General features: G+C 39.4%; 1 protein-coding gene across 4 annotated transcripts; it reads right to left on the bottom strand.

Annotated features, from left to right (window-relative positions):
* Window positions 1–3: 3 nt before the first annotated feature.
* SLC30A6 (solute carrier family 30 member 6) lies at window positions 4–16,168 on the bottom strand. 4 transcript variants are annotated; one of them, XM_054822793.1, is made up of 14 exons: window positions 16,082–16,167; window positions 13,487–13,573; window positions 12,830–12,914; window positions 11,834–11,876; window positions 9,250–9,315; window positions 8,770–8,850; window positions 7,488–7,523; window positions 6,582–6,676; window positions 6,136–6,184; window positions 3,512–3,631; window positions 3,050–3,152; window positions 2,665–2,712; window positions 2,008–2,076; window positions 4–522 (listed from the first exon to the last, which is right to left on the bottom strand). In XM_054822793.1, exons 1-14 carry the CDS (start codon window positions 16,082–16,084, stop codon window positions 25–27), a joined length of 1,383 nt encoding a protein of 460 aa, XP_054678768.1. In that variant the 5' UTR covers window positions 16,085–16,167; the 3' UTR covers window positions 4–24. The 4 variants fall into 4 exon arrangements, with proteins under 4 accessions (XP_054678768.1, XP_054678771.1, XP_054678770.1 ...); XM_054822796.1 differs by lacking the exon at window positions 16,082–16,167 and adding an exon at window positions 15,673–15,693; XM_054822795.1 differs by lacking the exon at window positions 16,082–16,167 and adding an exon at window positions 15,120–15,401.
* Window positions 16,169–20,199: the final 4,031 nt, after the last annotated feature.

Below are 20,199 nucleotides of genomic sequence, written 5' to 3'. Positions count from 1 at the left end.
AAGTACAATAAATAACGGTGTTTATTATGGTCGGGGTTGACCACGAGTGTTTGTTCCATATCTGCTTGGGACATTTGTAAAACCAGTTCTGAATCCTTGAGTTGCTCCTGTTCCCGGTATTCCAAATCCTTGATTGAGTACACTGCCGTAAGGTGCAGATCCATGATTAAAGCCCAATCCATAGGGCCTTGTCTGAGTGTTTAAAAGGATGACTGGACTCACATTTTTGCCTGGTGTATTGAAAGAAAATTCTGGCGGTGGGCTGCTGGGCTTAGCTGGAGTGGATGTAGCAGGGTTCAAATGATCAACAGCTTTCAAAGATGGCATTGGAATAATATGATGATCCGAAAGGTTCAGAATGTTGTTTGTGATAGGCACAGCTGATAAGGTAGGTCTGATCCAGTCATCTTTGAAAATCTGAACAGTCAAGGTAGAGACCAATGTGTATAATCTGTTAGTGACATGGGCAAGTACCATTTGTTCATTTGCATCTCTCCGAATTCGGACATGCACTGATCCAGCCTAGAAAGCGACAAAAATAAGTTGGCTGTTAACTGTTACTTCAATAAAGATCCTCCATGTGCATTCAAGACGACGTATGTTATCCTGCAGAGACCTTTTGCCGTGGAGACTACTGACTACACTGAGAAACTTATTTAATAATTCCATAATTAGGATACATTTTGATCTTTCCTAGTGCACTGATCTCTTACAAATGTATCAAGATTGTCATTCACGAAAAGTGAGTCTTACAACCAAACTATGAAATACAACATGTGATGGCAGGAAAGGAAAGGCAACAGCTGGGAAAAGAAGTGCCCCAAAAGAAGAACGGAGTGCATACAAACTCCATATGCCAAATTTAGGAAAAAGCGTCATCAGTGTGCTGTTGGAGCAGGCAAGAGGACAACATGCATGGCAGACACGCTCAAATCAGGCCCATTAGCAAGAACAGAGGCAATGCTCCTTGTGGAACTCAGACTAAGAGCTTCTCCTGGACATTCATATAGCTGCGGGCTGCCCCTGCCTTCCTCTCGGTAACACTCTCTCATTTACCTTGAACTACTGCTGCAGAACAGAACCCCCTCACAAAACAGAACCCCCTCCCATGATTTTTCAGTTCATATTTAATAAAGAACAGGGTTCACAGCTTATGCTATATAAGCCATTTTTACAGCAGATGGTACAGCTGAAAACATATCCAGGTCTCAGGAAGTTTCTACTACAATTCAGAAGATGCCGGTAGGTAAATATTCATACAAAGGTTTTATAAACATCTGTGATCAATCCAACAATGCTGTGACCTGGTATTTTGGGCAGCAGAACAGTAAACTGAAAGCTCTTTTCACATCAGCAAGTCAGAGCTGCTGCCTTTTTTTTTTTTTTAAGAAGGGGAGCATACTAGAAGAATTCAAAAGTAGAGAAAAACTCTAAAAGTTTTAATTTTCTGGCTGTCACAACATACTGCATCAACTTAGGAATAACTGAGTTCTGTGTGACCAGTCTGTATCACAAAAACCCCCTCTGTTTTTTTCAGCTTACAAAATATCAGTATACAACTGTAGCTGGTTTCTTCCACCCCCTCCCCCAGAAGTGCTGAAAACACGATTCTACTGTAAACCTACGGTACCTGAAGGTTTACAGCTTTCTTTTTCTCCCCCTTGAGACAATTTACACTAATATACAATTTGAAAAATGTCTTTACTATTACTTGGGGTTTTCTTCACTGCCAAAATACAAACGAAATTCTACAGTTGCAAAATGCATGCTTTAATCCAGAGCTGCAATATACGTAAATAACATTAACCAATAACAAAGCTTTAAAAAATATAAAGGATGGGGGAAGAAAAGTTTTGCAATAAATCACAAGGACTGAGTACTGGCTCCATTTTTTTTTTATATTAAAGATTTCAGAAGAAATATCTTATTTTTATTTAAATAAAAAATTTAAAATAGTAACTGACAATTCTTTTTAAAGGTTAAAAAGACAATAAAGACATAACTTACCAAAGTGCCAAACCCTAATGTCCAGAAATGCTCATTTCTAACTTCCAAGACACCATCCAACGTTGAAACCTAATTTTACGCAACATCCAGAAATATGAAAATTAGAAATAAAGTTTCAAATCCTTTTAGAAATGTACTTTGACACACAGCTGAATAATACAACATTTTCAGCAGCGAAATAAAAGCTTCCATACACAGAATGGATGATGTCTGTTAATGATGCCCCTAATGCTTATCTACTGTACTTTTGCTACCCTTAAACATCTAAATCCATCAAAAAGTGTATTTAAGTAACAGATTCAAGTAACTCTTGCTGCCAAATTGCAGTAGTTTCTCAACTTGACACGCTGTAAGTTAACAGCCGCCTGTACTCCTTTTCCTCCCCCCACTCACATTTGTAAACCACTGCAACAGTAGCTCCAATTTAGTTAATAAAAACAACAGCCTGCACTACTTCAACAGATTTCTTCCAGATACCTGAACAACACTATTCATCTTAGATAGCAAGATCCATATTTTCTACACACAGCTAAAAAAGAATATTTAAAAAAAATATTTCTTTATCAGTCTTCTTGGATTACAAAAACTCTTTATATTCCTGAATGTTTATTTAACATTAGCTGTGCACACTGTGTTATGTATTATACACTGACTTACCTCTCTAAGAAGTTTATCTAACTGGCCAATCACATGAGGTGGGGTTGTCTTTAAGAACAAGAAGAACAAAATAAAGAAGAAAAACATTATTATAAAAGATTAACTGGCCCTGTTTAAGTAAGAGTGTCTTTTAAGTCTGGTCTACCTACACAAGGGACCAACGGCATTATTAAACAATAAATTGTTGTGACTTTGTGATACATATTTCTACTGCTCTTAGAATTCTTCCAGCACAAATCCCCCTGGGAACACTTCCTATTCAAATACTTAAAACAGATTTTATGTTGTTGGTTTGGTTTTGTTTGTTTGTTTGTTTTTTTCCTTAAATAAGGACATTTAACAAAACTGAAACCACAAAACCCCTTGTTTTGTGACGTTGCCTTACCTGGAGTAGTACTTTCCCACTGTAGACACTCATGGGATACATGGTACCAAATGTCATCAAAGCAATTGCTATAGCAGAGGCTGTGTCTACAGCAAAATAATTGCTAGAGAACAAGAGAAATTTTAAAGAAAAACAGGTATTTATATTTTTGAAAGGCGTAAGAATTTTCTTTTGACTCTTTTTCATTCTTTTAAAGTTATATGTACTTACAGAATATTACACATACTAATCTCATCTGAACTATACATCTTTGAAAAAAGATGAATATATTCATGAACTTGCAATCCCATTCATATAAAGTATAGCTTTTGATGAGATCATTCCTTCCATTTGATGGTTGGACTTGATGATCTTAGAGGTCTTTTCCAACTTTAAAGATTCTATGATTCTATGTAAAAAATGCAATTTCTCATAGACTGGATACAAAAAGAGTTACTTTGCTTAAACAACAACTGTACGTACTTGATTTCAATGAGCATATAAGTAATGCAAAGAGCTAGAGCTCCAGCAATATCAATCAAGACAAAAGGGTTCATTCGTGGCAGAAAGATGCTACTCAATCCTGGGATGATTCCACAAATACTGGAACAAAACAGAAAAAGCGGTTGTCAGGTAGCTGTTCATCATTACTTCAAAATCCCAGAGTTACACCCACTATTTCAGAATTAGACTTCAAATACACCTTGCAGTCACAGCAAATGATGTCTCTGAGGGCTGTAAAAGCCCTTCGAATTCTGCTCAAAGTTTTGTAATAGTCTGATGTCAGCAAAAATTAATCAAGTTTAGATCCACATCACATTCTCTCATATGGAGTACTGCGTCCAGCTCTGGGGCCCCAGTACAGGAGAGACATGGAGCTGTTGGAGAGAGTCCAGAGGAGGGCCACGAAGCTGATCAGAGGGCTGGAGCACCTCTCCTGTGAGGACAGGCTGAGATGGGATTGTTCAGCCTGGAGAAGAGAAGGCTGCGGGGAGATCTAATTTCGGCCTTACCAGTATCTGAAGGCGGCCTACAGGACAGATGGTGAGGGACTGTTTATCAGGGAGTGTAGTGACAGGACAAGGGGTAATGGGTTTAAGCTGAAGGAGGGTCGATTTAGATTAGATGTTAGAAAGAAATTCTTTACTGTGAGGGTGGTGAGGCACTGGAACAGGTTGCCCAGAGAAGTTGTGGAGGCCCCATCCCTGGAAGTGTTCAAGGCCAGGTTGGATGAGGCTTTGGGCAACCTGGTCTAGTGGAGGGTGTCCCTGCCCGCAGCAGGGGGGTTGGAACGAGATGATCTTTAAGGTCCCTTGCAACCCAAACCATTCTGTGATTCTATGATATCTGAAACTAATGCCTACCTCTTGCACCTTAAATTTGCTTTAAGTCTATTTTCCCATCTACAAAATATTGTACTACACTAATCTTTATACAGTTTTTCTACATGTTAAAATACACATCTTGTGCTACTTTCTGTTTTCTGGTAAGATAGCTGGTTGTGTCAGCTGTACACAACATAAGTACTTCACAGGCTCAGACATTGCTATTACATATACGTAAGTCTTGGGGGGGGGGGTTGCATATCACTAGTCTTCAATCCATCTGCCACCTTGGTGCGCAAAAGTGTTCTAAAGCCATAGCTAACTAATTTCTGGAGTCTGCAAAGAGGGAGAAGACCAGTGAGCTGAGTAAGAGGAGACCAAAAAAACCCATGAGGGAACATTGGGAAAAGTTATTTATTTATAGTTATCTCCTATCGGTAGGAGCATGAAGAGAGAAAAGGGTTTCTGTGCTTCCCAGTGAACAGAAGTGCATGTCACATACTGGAAAATTTAAAGGAAAAGACAACATGTAATGTTTTGTCGCTCTGTTTAGAACCAACCTATGTTTAGACATCATGTGCTGGTCTGCTCCTGTAAGAATTTTAATCAGTATAATTATATACAGGTGCAGATATTTTGTAATCAGCCCTGCTTCACAGAAAACATTGGCAATAGCTGCATACATACAAACTAAATTTAGTATTTTTTAAAAATTGTTGGCATACTTGTGTACAGGTTATCTCAAAACCCAGTAGTAACTCTAATTTCTTGATCTAGGAGCCCTTCAAGTTACCGATTTGTGTCCTTCCCCGTAACACTGTGTTACCACATTGATAAAGAAAAATTCTGCTAGTGTCTGTGATTGCTATCCACATTTGGTTTTTTTACACCGAAACTCCGAGTACTTGGGCAATCCTATCATTAGTCTTCCAAAGCTGTTTTGCAGAATTTGGGTCTGATGATGTAATACCTTATACCCGTATAAAATCAATTACTCCATTTAACAAGACAGCATTCTCTGCTTTCCTCAACTGTATACAAAAATCACAACATGCAGAAACAGATGGGCTTTGCAGCATACTTAATATGTTATACAATATGTTTTAACATTCTTATTTTGATAATGACAGCATAAGTGCTTGGAAGAACATGTATGGCTCAAAATAAACATTTCTGACATCTGACAAAATTATCTGTAAACAATGTTATCTCACATTGATATATCCAACACAAGCAAGAGAGTTAACACACAAGATGAATAAGCAACACTGCTTCCACCCTTGGAAGACTTTCCAGTTTCCTGCTGGACAGGTGCAGAGTTTCCATAGCTATGCTTCAGTGAGTAACCTGTTTCATGTATCACATTTAAACTGCCACCATCCTAGTCATTTGGCCACCCCACAGAGTAAATAAACAGAAATTACTACAAAATATATCACTCAGGTAACAATTGTTGAAAAAGTTCAAGTCTGTACAGGACAAGGCTAGTTTACCTCACCTCATCCAAGCAGAATTACATATAATGTACTGAACACATTCAAGGGGAAAGTTATGCAGAAAGATGTATTTCTATTAAATTGATGTATCTGGGAAATATGAGAGACAATGTTTGCCTTAGAGTTCATACAGTAGACCTACAGTAGGTAAAGGTATTTTAAAAGCTCTAATACACAATAGTTTATGCCTCAATACCCATCCAAATCACCAAATGTGTATTATACACAAAACAACAACACTGCCTTCCAGAAGCTAACAATTTTGAAAAATGTTATAAAGCTTTACCTTCTACTAAGATCTGCAACATGTTCCTGAAGCCAACTTGTGCTGGCCGCTGCAAAAGAAAGAAGGTAATAAAATTACTATGAGTAAAGGTATCCATTTTAAAGCACACTTAAAGTTTTATTTTAAAGGAAGAACCCAATATGCTATGAATGAATAAATGTATCTCAACAGATTCACTGTCACTTGAAAAAAACCCCCAAAATCTGACTTTTCCAGGCAGTAAAATGCTCATCTCACATAACAATCTGAACTGATTAAATACAAATAGAATTCCAGATTATAACCATCACAATTACATTTCATATAATATAAAGTATAATATATAACTATGAACAGTTTACAGGGAATGATTGCAAGCCTACTTCACAGTGAAAAAGTCCCAGGTAACAATTTAGGAACATTAAAATCTTTTCCCAATTCCTGTTATACACTAATTTATCACATACCTTCAGAGACATAAGCAAAAGGCTTATTCCTAATGGAAAGCATTGTAAATAAGTTGAAAAAGAGAGCCACGAAAGTACCAACCAGCAGTCGCCCCCTACGGAGGAAAAATTAAAAAAAGTATCTTAATTTCACATCATCACAAAACATGAAATCAAACTGTAATTACTAGTAACGGTATCAAAATACTTTGCTTGGTGTCTTTCACTGAGACTGAAAACAAGAGTAAGATAAACCAGTGTAATGTGTATTATCACTTTAAGGGTTATATGAGATCACTGAACTTTGTACATTTGTGTTATCACACTAGGCTGTACATAATTTTCATAATGTTTCATAACAGTTCTTAACTAATTGCATATATGCACACACATACACATACATGTTTGTCCTTTGAAGATATAAATACGTTGTCCCCTCAGCAGTAGAACTAGAAAAGCTTAGTTTCCTATGGAACAATGCCCTATGCCCCTCCCCTTTCCTAGGAGGACAACTTCACCCTACATCCCATGTCCCACTCTTTTGCCCATAACACCTTCTTTTCCTTTCCCCATATTCTTTATGGTCTTCATCATCTTTGCAACACCTCCAGTTCCCTAATGATCACAGCATCCTCCTCCCCCACATATCAGGCCTCCTAAGAGGCCTCCATAAAAAAAATGAGAGTAACTAAACTAGCAACACATAGTTAAATCATTATTTAAGAGAGCATGTGCATTACCTTTCAATTGTACCTTGAAAAAACTGTTTGCAATATAGCTTGCATAGAGTTTGAAACAAATGCCAAAGTACCAAACCCAATTTGGTGTTGAATTTACTTGCATAATTAATACATGCTAGATTAAGAATTAGAAAAACAGAGGGACACTGAAAAAACTATCATTTTACATATCAAAATAATTTCTTACGTGTGTATCTCTGGTTGTTCCAGAAACCGCTCTGCACTACAAAATAATTGAAAATTTCAGTTATATTCATACAATAGAACCTCTATACCTGAAGTACAGTTTTTCAGTTCTGAAGAATTAGCTGCCATTCATAAAGAAAAACTGACAGATACAGCACTGCAAAAAACTGAATTGCTTAAATAAGCACAGCAGTTTCTGTAAGTGATGAAAGCATTTAACATTGAAATGAAGCAGGGTGCAATTTAGATTTTCCAACTACTTTCAAACTGTGCCACATAGGTGCTAGCTACCACAAATACTACTTACACAATAAAAAAGATGCCTGTAAATGAACGTGCCAAAAAATACTGCTACGGCCACCACTGATGTTGGGAACCGCAACAGAGTATGTCTGAAATCCCTAACTTACAGCCTCTCACGAAGCAAGGACAAATAAAGTAGATGTTGGATAGTGTGGTGGAGATACAAATCTTGTTTTTACCCACCAGTAAAATAAGAAATGAGCTTCAGCAGTAACAGAAAAACCTATGATAAGTTTTGGGAATTTCCTAAAAATTGATGTTTGAATACATGGAGGCTTTGACAGTGTGTCATTATTAGAATTCATTCCAGTGTATTGTCAGAAAACAAATCAACCTGTAGTACAAAATTGCTAAGTTATTAACATAGCCCTTTAGAGAGAAAATAGCCCTTGAACAGAAAAATGGAAGGTATGCTGCCTCGGTTTTAAATTCCAGATGTTAACAAATGCCTCTTCATTTTTAAAGACTAAAATAATTTTTTAGGCTAACCTCCTGAAATACAAACCCTTCCAAGCATAGATGGTATGTCAAATTAATACTTGAGCAAATTTTGAGGGACTGATGAAGTTGACAGTTTATACATTCAGATCCTTCACATATTAAGAAGTTGCTTTATTTTATGAAGTAACTGAATAAAAAAAAGTTTTATTTATTAATGAACTTAAAAAGTCAAGATGCATAGGGAAATGCATTAAATGAAATACCTAACTTTTTGGAAAAATGATTCTTAAGAACACTGAGTCTTTTCCTTGAAAGCTGTTTAATTATTTATATCCATTTCTATCATTACATCTAACGCCTACATGCAGTGTAATCGATATAAGTGAGCAGTAAGGTTTAGCAATATTTTTAATAATCTGAAGGGTTTTTTTCTACAATATCTCTATACAGATCGCATTTGTAGAATGCATATACTTTTGCTCAATCTGGAATATCTTCATACCTAACAAAAAATTAAAGAAAGTGGTACATATCCCTACCTTTCTTTCAGTATAAAAAGAGCACCAAGCTGTGCCAGAACTGTAGATGCAAATACAGCTAGAACTTCAAACCTTTCAAACCTGAAATTTGAGAATTAAGTTTAGAAACACTGAACATCAAACAACACATCAAATGCAGGAACCAGCAGGACAGACCTACTATTTCCAGTTCTTTCAAGAGCAGATAGATGGGAAGAAACTGAAGTTTTATGGAATAGGCGTTATTTTCAATTTCTTTTAAGCCAATACTCCACTTATCACAAACAGCTTAAAATTAAGCATTTCTTAATTCTTTTTCCTGTTCCTCCCCTTTCCTCTCTTCTGTGACTGTTCTTTACAGCATCAATCTTGGGCTTCCTTGGTTTTAGGCTTTTTTACACACAGATTATTAGTCATGGCTGTCAGGGCATACAGGCAACAATAGTCAGCATGTATCAAATGTTGTATTTTCAAACACTAGATCTTGTTATTAGTACTTACCCAAATGAATAGACTGGGCTGGGTTTCTTCATCATTACCCAGTAGCTTATTAGACATGTTATCAAACTGAAAAAAGGGGGAGAATTAGACTATGATAAATAACTGCAGCCTTTACAAACTGGATAACCTACAAATATGCACTTCAGCGATCAGAACTGAACAAATGAGTAACCACATCTTGTAACCACATGAACTCAATGCCTCCATCACTGTCACAGTGACAGTTCCAGTGAATCCAGAAAAGGTTGTGCTTGGGAATAAAACTGAGACTGCACAATTAGGTCTCAGCTGTTCCCAGAAAAAGGGCAGCAAATAATCTTAGTGGAATGGTAGTCAGTCTAATTCCTTACACCAGGAGACAGCTGTACTTATGGCACGCTGTGCTTACAAAGGCTACCACTGACCTTCTTCAATATAGAACATCACTCAGCCTAAATTGAGTTTACCATAACTCCAAATGCAATGCATTTTCCCACTGAGGCCCTGATACAAAACAGCACAACCACTGTTCGATCTGCATGCACTCCATGAATTTTTCTGAAAGGAACCTGGAGCACATGAGACCAGGTAGCCCAGAATCTGATGAACAGGCAAAGGTGGTTTGAGAAAATCCTTTTAATACTATTTGGTATCACACATAGTAACAAAAAGTACAAAGCAAAAGCCTATGAAATATCAAACTGGACACGGAGTAAAAGCTCTTCTTACATGTGCTTTATGAACTTGCCTAGAAATACTGTAACATGAGAAAGGCCATTTAAATGAGAAGGAACTCGATCAGCAAGATGACAGGATTGTCACATTTGTGTCACTTCCTTTGTATCCCAGTGAAAAAGTGAAGAAAGCTCTCCATTAAAGTCTTCTTTGAGAGATATACCATGAATTGGATTTAGCACTCCAGAATATGACTCAGGCTATGCCAAGTATTGCCTTTCTTTTCCACAGTGTAATTTGTCTACACATATGGGCAAAACAGATTTACTTTTTTGGCTGCATTCATCTACACAAGCTCTAATCTAACTGGCCATTCACTGACAGCCACAGTCTCTCTTGCTATTTTCTTTCAAAGTTTTTCCCTCATATTGAACGTCTGAAATTCCAATTATTTTATCCCCATGGTACCATCCTGAATTTTTCTAAGATGAGTCTCATTTCCTTTGCCTATTTTTCCTCTATTGAGCCCTTTGGACAATTTTTTTTTAAATTGGAATCTACCCAGATTCAGTGCCATCTGTGCCTTTATGCAGCCCTTTCTTAATTAACGACAATGTTAAAACAGACTGGATCAAGAACTCATCCCCACAGCTGCTGAACAATCACATCCTTATAACCTGATCCACAGCTGTGTGGAGTAAAAGCAAAAGCAGAGGAAATAATACTGCTCATCTACAAAATACCAAATTCGCATACTCAGTAAGACTATTATAAATGACCAGGAAAATGACAAAAACAAAACCACACAGATATCGATTTTTGCAGCAGAATTACTGAGCGCTGTTCTCCCTTACAGCAAATCAAAACTCTTGAAAGTTAGAATAATCTTCTAGTTCATCCCCTAATTAACCTAATATGTGAGTGCCAGGGGTATTCCATCTTCTCTTAAAACTAAAAAAAAAAAAAAAAAAAAAAATCCTATATGAATACAAAATACAATGTCAAAACTTTTCCCAAGGTAAAAAAGGTATTTTGAGTCAAGATGACATAACTCAGAAGATACAAAATTCAGAGAAATATGAGATTCATTAAAGTTATATCTCAATTCTACAACAGTCACAGATCAAGTTAAGTACTTTTGTGCCTATATCAACTATTGATTTTCCTTTCTGCATGTTTGCTGCTGTGATTTATATATGTTTTACTATCAGTCAGATAAGCTATAGCATGTAGTGGACAAAACAGACTGCAGATAGCTGATCCAAACTTTTAATAAGCTAGTGAGCTAGCAAGGCAGATAACGTAGGTTAATAATTAAAAAATACATTCATTTAATGCAGTTTATTTCCCAACCACTGCTACCAATCTGCATCTCAGATGAGAACGGAATATATTCCATGTCTGTATTACCAATATTATCAAAAGTGTTCAGAACTTTCATACTTAAAGTAGTTTTAATATCATTTTGTTAGGACACAGGAAAAATACTAAAAATATCTAATGACCTTATTGGAAGAGTGCATGGGATCTAACTCTTGAAATATTTTGAAACAAATAGAATTACACACTCCTAGTTTCCTGATGCTAAAACTGAGGGATACTTCAGAACCAATGACTGTGGCATTAGGGAAATAATCTGAGTGAACCACCAGATAACAGTTTGATGCTAGACTCTGGTTTATGTTGTTACACATCTGCACAAAGATTTGTTACTAGTCATTCTCAATACAGCTATGGTGTTTCTCATGATCTATTTATTGTGATGTATGATTTTATACTCATTTAAGCTATATTTAAACCTGCTAGTGCAGTCAGTGTTTCTATACTGATGACTCTAAATAACATGTTTTTGTAAATAAATTTTGTATGTATAGAAACATACAAAGACAGGCACAAATTAACAGTAAGACTAGACGGGAAAAAAACTCACCTGAAAAGGTCAAAGATTGTCAAATATGTGTAAGCAGTTAAAGCTGTAGAAAAAAACCAAATATTAAAACTTAATATAATTTCTCAAGGCAGAAATCACTTGTATTCTTCTACGTCCCTCTTGTGCAGCTCTTTTTCATCTTCTATCTACCTAAATTGTCTCTGCTGATAGAGCAAGTTGCTCTGTCTTTTCTATGTGTATATAGTAGGAATGTCCTAAACACACCAATATATTTAACTTCATAAACAGGTTGATTATGGCAATCCTAATTCTAATAAAGCATGTAATAATGCCCAGATACAACAAGTATTAAGCTTGTGACTAAGAATTTAAGTACAGAAAAGTCAGGAGATCTTCCAGTAACATATCATCTGCCAAAGCAAGAGATCTCTTATGTACATTACTGCAGTGAAATATTTGCATTATTGCAGGTTCAACAGAATTTTTTAATTGCTTTGCTTCCCTGACCCATCTTGAAACTGCAAGTAAACCTGTGTCACAAATTAGAAATGTAAGGCATTCTACTTTCAGTACAAACGACGGGAAGCATCTTAGAGCCCCTACATAAAAGTAGAAAATATACAAAATACTGAAAAGGGGCATTCCTGGAATTGGAGAAGCCTTTTGCCACACTACAAACATGTTAATTCAACTGCAAGTCAGGGTCTCTGTATGTCACTTGTACTATTTATATAAGGGACATGTTTGATGACTAGCTTAAAAATCTCCTTTTTTTGCAATCTTAGTGAGGGTACTGCAGGAAGACAATGACCAGCAGGTCTGGAAAACCTTGCAAACCTTGAAGGATTTTCACCCATCCACACTTGCCTGTGAGAAATGCCTCTAAACTGACTGTTGCAAATCAAAAGGAAGCACTTTCCAAACCTGGCTGTGCAGCCACCTAACTCCATTACGTGCTGAACTTTGCTTTTTTAGTATGTTGGAACTTCACGAGCTAAGAAACGGTTGTAGTTTCAGTACAAGAGAGCCACCCACCTATGCTGTTTGTAGAGCTGCACCACATTAGCAGGAAGCCAATACATATTAAATTTATAGCACCGAACAGCAAGATCTTCCAGGACTGTTGATGAGAATAAATATGTATTTTACATCTTCCAGAATTTACAAGACAAAAATATATCTATCTGGTTTTAAAAAACCCAATATTACAGTACTTCATCATGCAAGCAGAACTGGCTTCTCCCTCCCTCCCAAAAATTTACAACTCATTTCAGAACAAGCAGCCCATATTCTATTTTTAACTTTACAAATTGTCTCAAAACTCATTTATAAACAGCGCTTGTGCATCACACTTAAAACATCACTTTGGTCTAAAAAAAAAAAAAAAATCAGCCCTGTATAATATTTGCATTTTATTACAGCATACACCATTTGACTTTTGAAGACAACTTAATATTAGTGGGTTCCATTCTTTGTGCTAGACTTAGGTCCCAAAAACATCTGTGCATGTTCAGTGTCCAGTTCTGGAGAACACTAATTGACAATGCGCAGGAAGGAATCCAGCTTCACAGCTGCATTGTTTTTTAATGCACAGCTAGAAAATTTCAAAGAAAAAGAATTTCAAAATGTACTTTAACTTATCACAAATAATGTCTTCTTTATTACTATTCACTTTTTAAAATAAATACTTACCCTCCTATCTGCTGCAACCAGCCTAAATTCATGCGTTAACTTTCCAACAAATGATCTCTGTGATTTGCGGAACAAGTGTATTGTCCCCTTAAAAAAAAAACCAATAGTTTAATTACAAATTTTACCTAGAGTTTAAATTAGCAAAAAGGGAAACTTCATTTATTATTTCCATAGTTATATTAAAATACAACAATATTTTTTGTAACCATTTAACATATTAGAAAATCATGAATGACTTAGAATCAAGCTTCATTTAGATATAATCCAGAATTCAAGTTTACTGGAAAACAGACCAAAATACCATTCAAAGAGTGGGTTTTTACTTTTATTTAAATAAAACTACTACAGATGTTCTGAAAACACAAATATTTTTCTTATCAAAGCACACTTCTCAGCCAAAGCCAATGGGTTTATTAAACAGGAAAGTATTGTTTTTATATATATATCTCTATATAAATGAGAACCAAGCAGAGAAATAAAAACAATGCTGGTATCATCCATAAAGTGGTGGACACAAGGACAGTAACATGATGAGACAGGCAAACAATCTTGGTTATGGCTTAACCTAAATGCACACAGTCGATGCGGTCACTGTAGGGGCTCCTTTTCCTTTCCTGGGGTTGAGAGGACACGTGTGCACACAGGAGATGGGGGTAAGGGGGTGCTACGTGGCTCTCCTCAAAGTGTGACAGGGAACAGACCATGCCACTTGCTCCCCTTCCTCAGAAGGCCCTAGCTTCTAGTTAGTTGCCTTCCATTCTGCTCTCCCCACAAAGTAGTAAACTTTCCACATGAAAAGCCCTCCTGATTTACAATAGATATTTGTGGACTTGTAATGCATTGCCTGTCACACGCAGCTATTTGGGGCTGGATGAAATAAGGTTTGACTGTAAGCTATTACATCTGTAACAGCCAGCAGAAGACAAAAAGACATACTAAGGGGCTGGTCACCAAAACAGACTCAATTAACTTACAGACATATTTGTCAACACAGCTGCATTTCATATTATCTGTAGAAATACAGGTATGCCTTGGTGCCATGAATCAAAAAAGCAGTACTATAGATCCCAAGTTTAGCTCACCTGGGGCAAAAGGCTGGCACTTACTATTTTCTTCACTAGCAAATCATTACATGATGATTATTTTTTTTTCCCCTCAACAGAGACATACAGGATGACAGAACACTTTGGAAAGCTTTTCTAACAGGCACTGAGCTGCCTGTTTATGAAGGCTGCTCTATCGCCTTAGCACCCATTGCTTTCCCATGCTGTTAGCACTACGCCTGTTGCCAAACGGCACCGTGCCACACGTCCTTGCTTATTGAAGGATACCGTGCGTTAAAGTTGCGTATATTCTGCATCACAGAGAAGAACCTCATGCAAACCCCCGTTAGCCATAGCTCACCCCTGGAAGGAAGCCCTAATTCAGCAGATGTTGCATTTCAGCATTAAAGCTTCCCTAGCTCCTAAACTTCTGTCAACATGATGAAGAGAAACACTTCCGCGCTGAGCAGGACGGCGGCTACCCCATACCGCAACCACTGAAGGTCCCCCGGGGTGCTAAAACAGCTGTACAAGAAGCATTTCTACAGAGTGCGAGTGTCTGCTCCGATGATGCCAGCAGGTGACAGTACCTGGTATTGACGCTGATGCCAATTTACTTGTGCTGAGCACAAATAAAGGAAAGGGAAAGTTTAGACACCCAGCTGAACAAGCATACAGCGGTCGTTCCCAGAAGAATGACTTTTCCTCTCTGGGAAGCAAGCCATACACACCAGGAGCAACAGTCCTGTGCTTTCCCGGACACCCGGGGGCAGGGGCACTATAACCTGTTTGTCCTGATGCGAATTTCAGCTCCCTGACGGATTTGGTGTTGAATGAAAACTTTGAGACCGACACCCAAAACTGCAGCCCAGCTCCAAGGCTGAGCGCAGGTCACCCGTTCCAGACGCACCGCCGGCGGCGAAGCCCTCCGCGACACCCAGCACCCACGTCGCCCCTGTCAGCTCGGCAGCGGCCGGGGCCTGCGCGCCCACCGCGGCCCTGGAGAGCCGCCCGTGACCGGGGAAACCACGTACGGGGAAGGGGGGGAAGGCGGGAGGACCTGAAGAGGAAGTACGATACGGAAAGCCACAGCGCGCGCTCCTGCCGGGACCCGGAGCCGCTAACGGCCGCGCCAGGCCCTACCGTCCTGCCGCAGGTGCCCCAGGGCGCCACCGCCTTGGCGGAGCGGCACTTCCCCCAGCTCTCCGCCCCGCCGGCGGGCGGCTAGCGGCGGCGCTTGGCTAACGGTAACAGGTTACGCTGCCCGCGGCTAAACACGACGGAGGCCCGCCCGGGCGGGGCGGACCCCCGCGCGCAGCCACGTCACCGCCGGCACGGCAGGGCTCGCGCCAGGAGCGGGGCGCGTTACGGCGGGGCGGTGCGGCGAGCTCCAGGCCAGGCCGGGCCGGCACCGGGCCCGGGGCGCTCTGCCCTGACCGGCCCCGCCGCAGTAGCAGGGCCCCCCCCACTCGGGAGCGGCAGCCCTCACCGTCCTCGTCGCCCCGTTCCCACCGCGCGACTTCCCTCCCTCCCCCCAGCGGGGGCCACTCACCATATTACTCCCCGCACCGGAAGAGACGGCGCCATGCGAAGCCGGAAGAGGCGGAGGAGGCTTCGGTCGCTACGGCAACGAACGGACCCGTGAGGGTACGCGCGGTAGCGGATGTGACGTATAATGGAGACGCCGCGGGCTGTTGGCTTGGAGATGCTCTCACGCGGCGGAGAAGCTCCCCTCCTTCTCTGCTTCCCCCGGGGGCAGCGCGCCCAAACCCGCCAGCGACTCGTTCCAGGCAGCGTTGTCCCCTCAGGCAGCGCGCTGCGAGCCGGAGGCAGGCAGCAGGCAGAGAGGTGGCGGCAGAGGCCTCGCCTGCCCCAGCGTCCTCAGCCCGACGGCCTTCCCTTGTGAGCGAGGGATTTTGTATGAAACCCGGCTGCGCTTCTGCATTTTTATCTGCCCGTTATCTCTGAGAACGCGAGGAAGGGACTCCGTCGTGGTGGTCACGATCCTCTACTGTGACAACTCGCTTCCTAGTGTGATTAATCCTCCAAACAAACATACACCTAAAATCACGTTGGCATCACTACGGCCAGCCCCCTCTCTGCTGCTGTATTCAGCATTAATGGCAGTAAGTACGCATCTTTCAGAGTGGATTTTTTCCCAGGAGAACGCTGAAAGGTCATTAGCTCTCCAAACCATAGGAACTCCTGAAAATTTAGTCACTTTGTTGTGTGCTGAAGTTCTGAGCCCTGCTGCCAGTGCTCTATGTTAAAACACTAGAAGAATTACAGTTCAGGGGAGTGATCTACTGTCAGTCTAAGCTCATCCCAAAGTCTGCTGTAGTGCAAAGCAGACTTTGAGGGAGGAAAACCATAGAGCCATATTTAAGATACTGCTGTGACTACTGAGGCTCTGGAACATGGGGACATGAGGTCTGCAAGGTGACAACAATCCCCTTGTGTGGCCTGGCTGGCAGACCACTAAACTGTCCCCAGTAGTTTCTGTCACAAGGCATGTGAATGGTAAGATCACTTTACATGGAACCAGTGCTCACTAGGAACAAAATACAGGAACTGAAGTCTTGGAAGTTGGGATACTCTGTTAAGGAAAATTGCATTACAAAACACCTGCATAGGATTTAATGTACAGAAAGATTTAGTCACATGACAGCTTATTTATTGCTGCCTTTGGGAAATAAGTGAAAAGAAGTAGGAATAAAAATGAAGCTAGATATTTTATTAAAACAAATTATTGTGCCCAGGAAGATACTTAGAATCATAGAATTGTTTTGGTTGGAAAAGACCTTTAAGATCATCAAGTCCAACCATTAACCTAGTACTGCCAAGTCCACCACTAAACCATGTCCCTACGCACCACATCTACACATCTTTTAAATACCTCCAGGGATGGTGACTCAACCACTTCTCTGGGCAGCCTGTTCCAATGATTGACAAACCTTTTGGTGAAGAAACTTTTCCTAGTACCCAATCTAAACCTCTCCTGGGACAGCTTGAGGCCATTTCCTCTTGTCCTATCACTGGTTACTTGGGAGAAGAGACCAACACCCACCTGGCTACAACCTCCTCTCAGGTAGTTGTAGAGAGCAATAAGGTCTCCCCAGCCTCCTTTTCTCCAGGCTGAACAACCCCAGTTCCCTCAGCCGCTCCTCCTAAGACTTGTGCTCTAGACCCTTCACCAGCTTTGTAGCCTTTAAGCACCTCAATGTCTTTCTTGAAACAACCTTCTATAACACTGCCCTGTCTTTGGTCTTTTAACGAGCTACTTGGTTGTCCAATGACCATAGTTAAAGTGGTTAAAAATGTTATTTGCATCTAATCTATTCTGTGAAACATACCAAAAGACTTACCTGACTCTGGTTGGGAGAGCTTTAGCCTGTATATCAACTGAAACCAGAAACAAGCCATAGTCATTCCCATCTGCCTCTGATAGATTTTAGGTGTGTGTTGTCTCTGGTTCCTGTGCATTTGCAGAACACATGATTTCATTATTGACAAAATTTGTTTCCCAGATTCTGAGTGCATCTAGTCCTTACAGGACACAGTATCATTAATTAAGAACAACTACCAGACTGGACAGGTAATTGTATTCCATGAGACACATATTTAATGTCTGAGACTTGCTCAGTCTAAGCTGTTGGCTGTAATGAAGAAATTTCTTCTGGTATACAGAAATAGTTTGAGGAACAATTTAAAAATAAGTAAATCCATTTTCAGTCTGTACAATTTGTGCAATGTTGTCATACATAAATTCTCCACAGGCTGCAGCTGCTGCTGCCTCCACTCCAATTTAACCAGGAAATCAGAAGTCAAGTGAACCACAGGGGTAACATTTTATCTGTATGATACGCTCCACAAATACAAAGTTGTTTGGTTACTTCATTATTACCACGTTATCAAGCTTTTTGATTATTTCACATCTTAGGGTATTTCTGCCCAGAAGAGGCAAAGTTAGTTATATGAAATTGTACTTCTACAATTCACAGAAGAGAAATACTACAATTAATAGTACAGCTGATACCAGTATTCTGCATATAACAAAACTAAGTCTTCAAGAATGTTTTACAGCTGAGGCAAGTTTGATGCCTTTTAGAAATTACTAAAATGAGATTTGAAAATCATAGAAGTTACAATATTAGAAAGAACATATTGCACTTACAATATATATGTGCAAAAAAAGTAGAATCTTCAAAAGCATTTGGTAAAAACAACACACTTGGCTTATGTTGGTTGTAGGCTTCTGAAATTCCCACTTTTTCTTTTTCTAGCTACATCGCAGCACCAAGGAATCCCTCACGTCTGTTGAGAGATGGATTTTAGTTAAATTGTATCTTTCTGCATTCACTACTTTGTAATATTTCCTGTATTATCATTACACTGAATAAAAAAAAAATTACTTAGAGAAGGTTGCATAATTCTTTGTCTGTTCTGGAGCCACATGCACCCTTGTAGGAAACAGGCTGGATTTCACAAGTTCACAAAGTATTTGGAAATTTGCAGAAAGATGGCTTGAGGAAAAAACCAACCAAACCAAAAAAACCAAACCCAAAACTTTTTCTCACTTTTTCTCTGGCAAATTTAAAACATTAAAATACAGAAATGAACAGATTGTCAGCTGAAATATGCCTGCAGCTGACACTAGGCATGGCGCCTTGTCTCACATCATCTTGGCTGGACTGGGAAGAGATTGATCTTCTTATGACCTGGCTATGCTGCCAAGTCCATGATCTCTGCAGATTTCAACACGGTGAGAGCTGGGATATTGTTTTCAGGCTCTTGCTTCTTCACTAAATTTATCTGAGCATTTCCTCTACAAGAAAACAAGTCTATTTGAGTATCTGTAACCTATACACAAAATTGCCGATTCAAATAATTTCAGTCGTTCGGAATCTACCTCCAAGTAGTAGCATCTCAGCCAAAGAGAGATAATTATCCTGGATAGACAACAATGGTGGCTTTCTATCCCAGAAGGTGAGGCTTGACAGAAGCAGTAATAGCTCTTATGCTTCAGTCCAAAATATTGGAGTTTTCTTCCTGATTACTGTATTGATTTTTATTTGGTTTGTTTGCTTTAACAGTGATAGATACAATGACATGTTGAAGGCAGGGGTCACGGTTGCTTTTTCAGAGAGCCCTAATGCTGCCCAGATACATAATATTAAAATTACTCTAATGAAACTTTTTTTTTAAATCTTATTTTCAGGATGTAACTGTGAGAAAGCCCTCATAGTTGTTAGCAGTCCAGATGCAGCCTCAATACAATAGCTAGAAAGAATGACAAAGAGTAAGGAGATGGGGATAAGTGAGGTATTCTTGTTACCTCAAAAATAATAGCAGAATCTCCCCCCAGCAAAAGTGCCATATCAAGATGCCATTTTGATATCAAGAAAATTGGCTCCAAATAGGTATTTTCAGGACTTCACCATAACTACCAGAATTAGTTATGTGAAGTGATACAGCAAGCCTGGGTAGGATAGGAGGATAGGCACACACTTTCAGTTTCAGCACATTTATTTAGGAAGTAGCACTTCTGTTTACATTAGTTTTAAGAACTTGAGTTATGTCCTTTAGAAACTAAATGAGGTATTTACATATTTATTGTTCTATCATCCGGTATACAACACTTGATTTTTTTTTTTTTTTTTTTTAAAACCA

The sequence above is a fragment of the Grus americana genome, chromosome 3, assembly GCF_028858705.1.
Source record: "Grus americana isolate bGruAme1 chromosome 3, bGruAme1.mat, whole genome shotgun sequence".
Taxonomy (NCBI): domain Eukaryota; kingdom Metazoa; phylum Chordata; class Aves; order Gruiformes; family Gruidae; genus Grus; species Grus americana.
Note: the sequence above shows the minus strand (reverse complement) of the source record. Positions and strands in the feature narration are given on the sequence as shown.

Bases quoted from the DNA above. Each gene is read 5' to 3' on its own strand.
- SLC30A6 (XM_054822793.1), bottom strand. The intron at 2,713-3,049 runs GTAAGGCAACGT...TTGTTCTTAAAG, and splicing joins GTGGGAAAGTACTACTCCAG to ACAACCCCACCTCATGTGAT. The intron at 2,077-2,664 runs GTAAGTCAGTGT...GCGTAAAATTAG, and splicing joins TAGATAAACTTCTTAGAGAG to GTTTCAACGTTGGATGGTGT.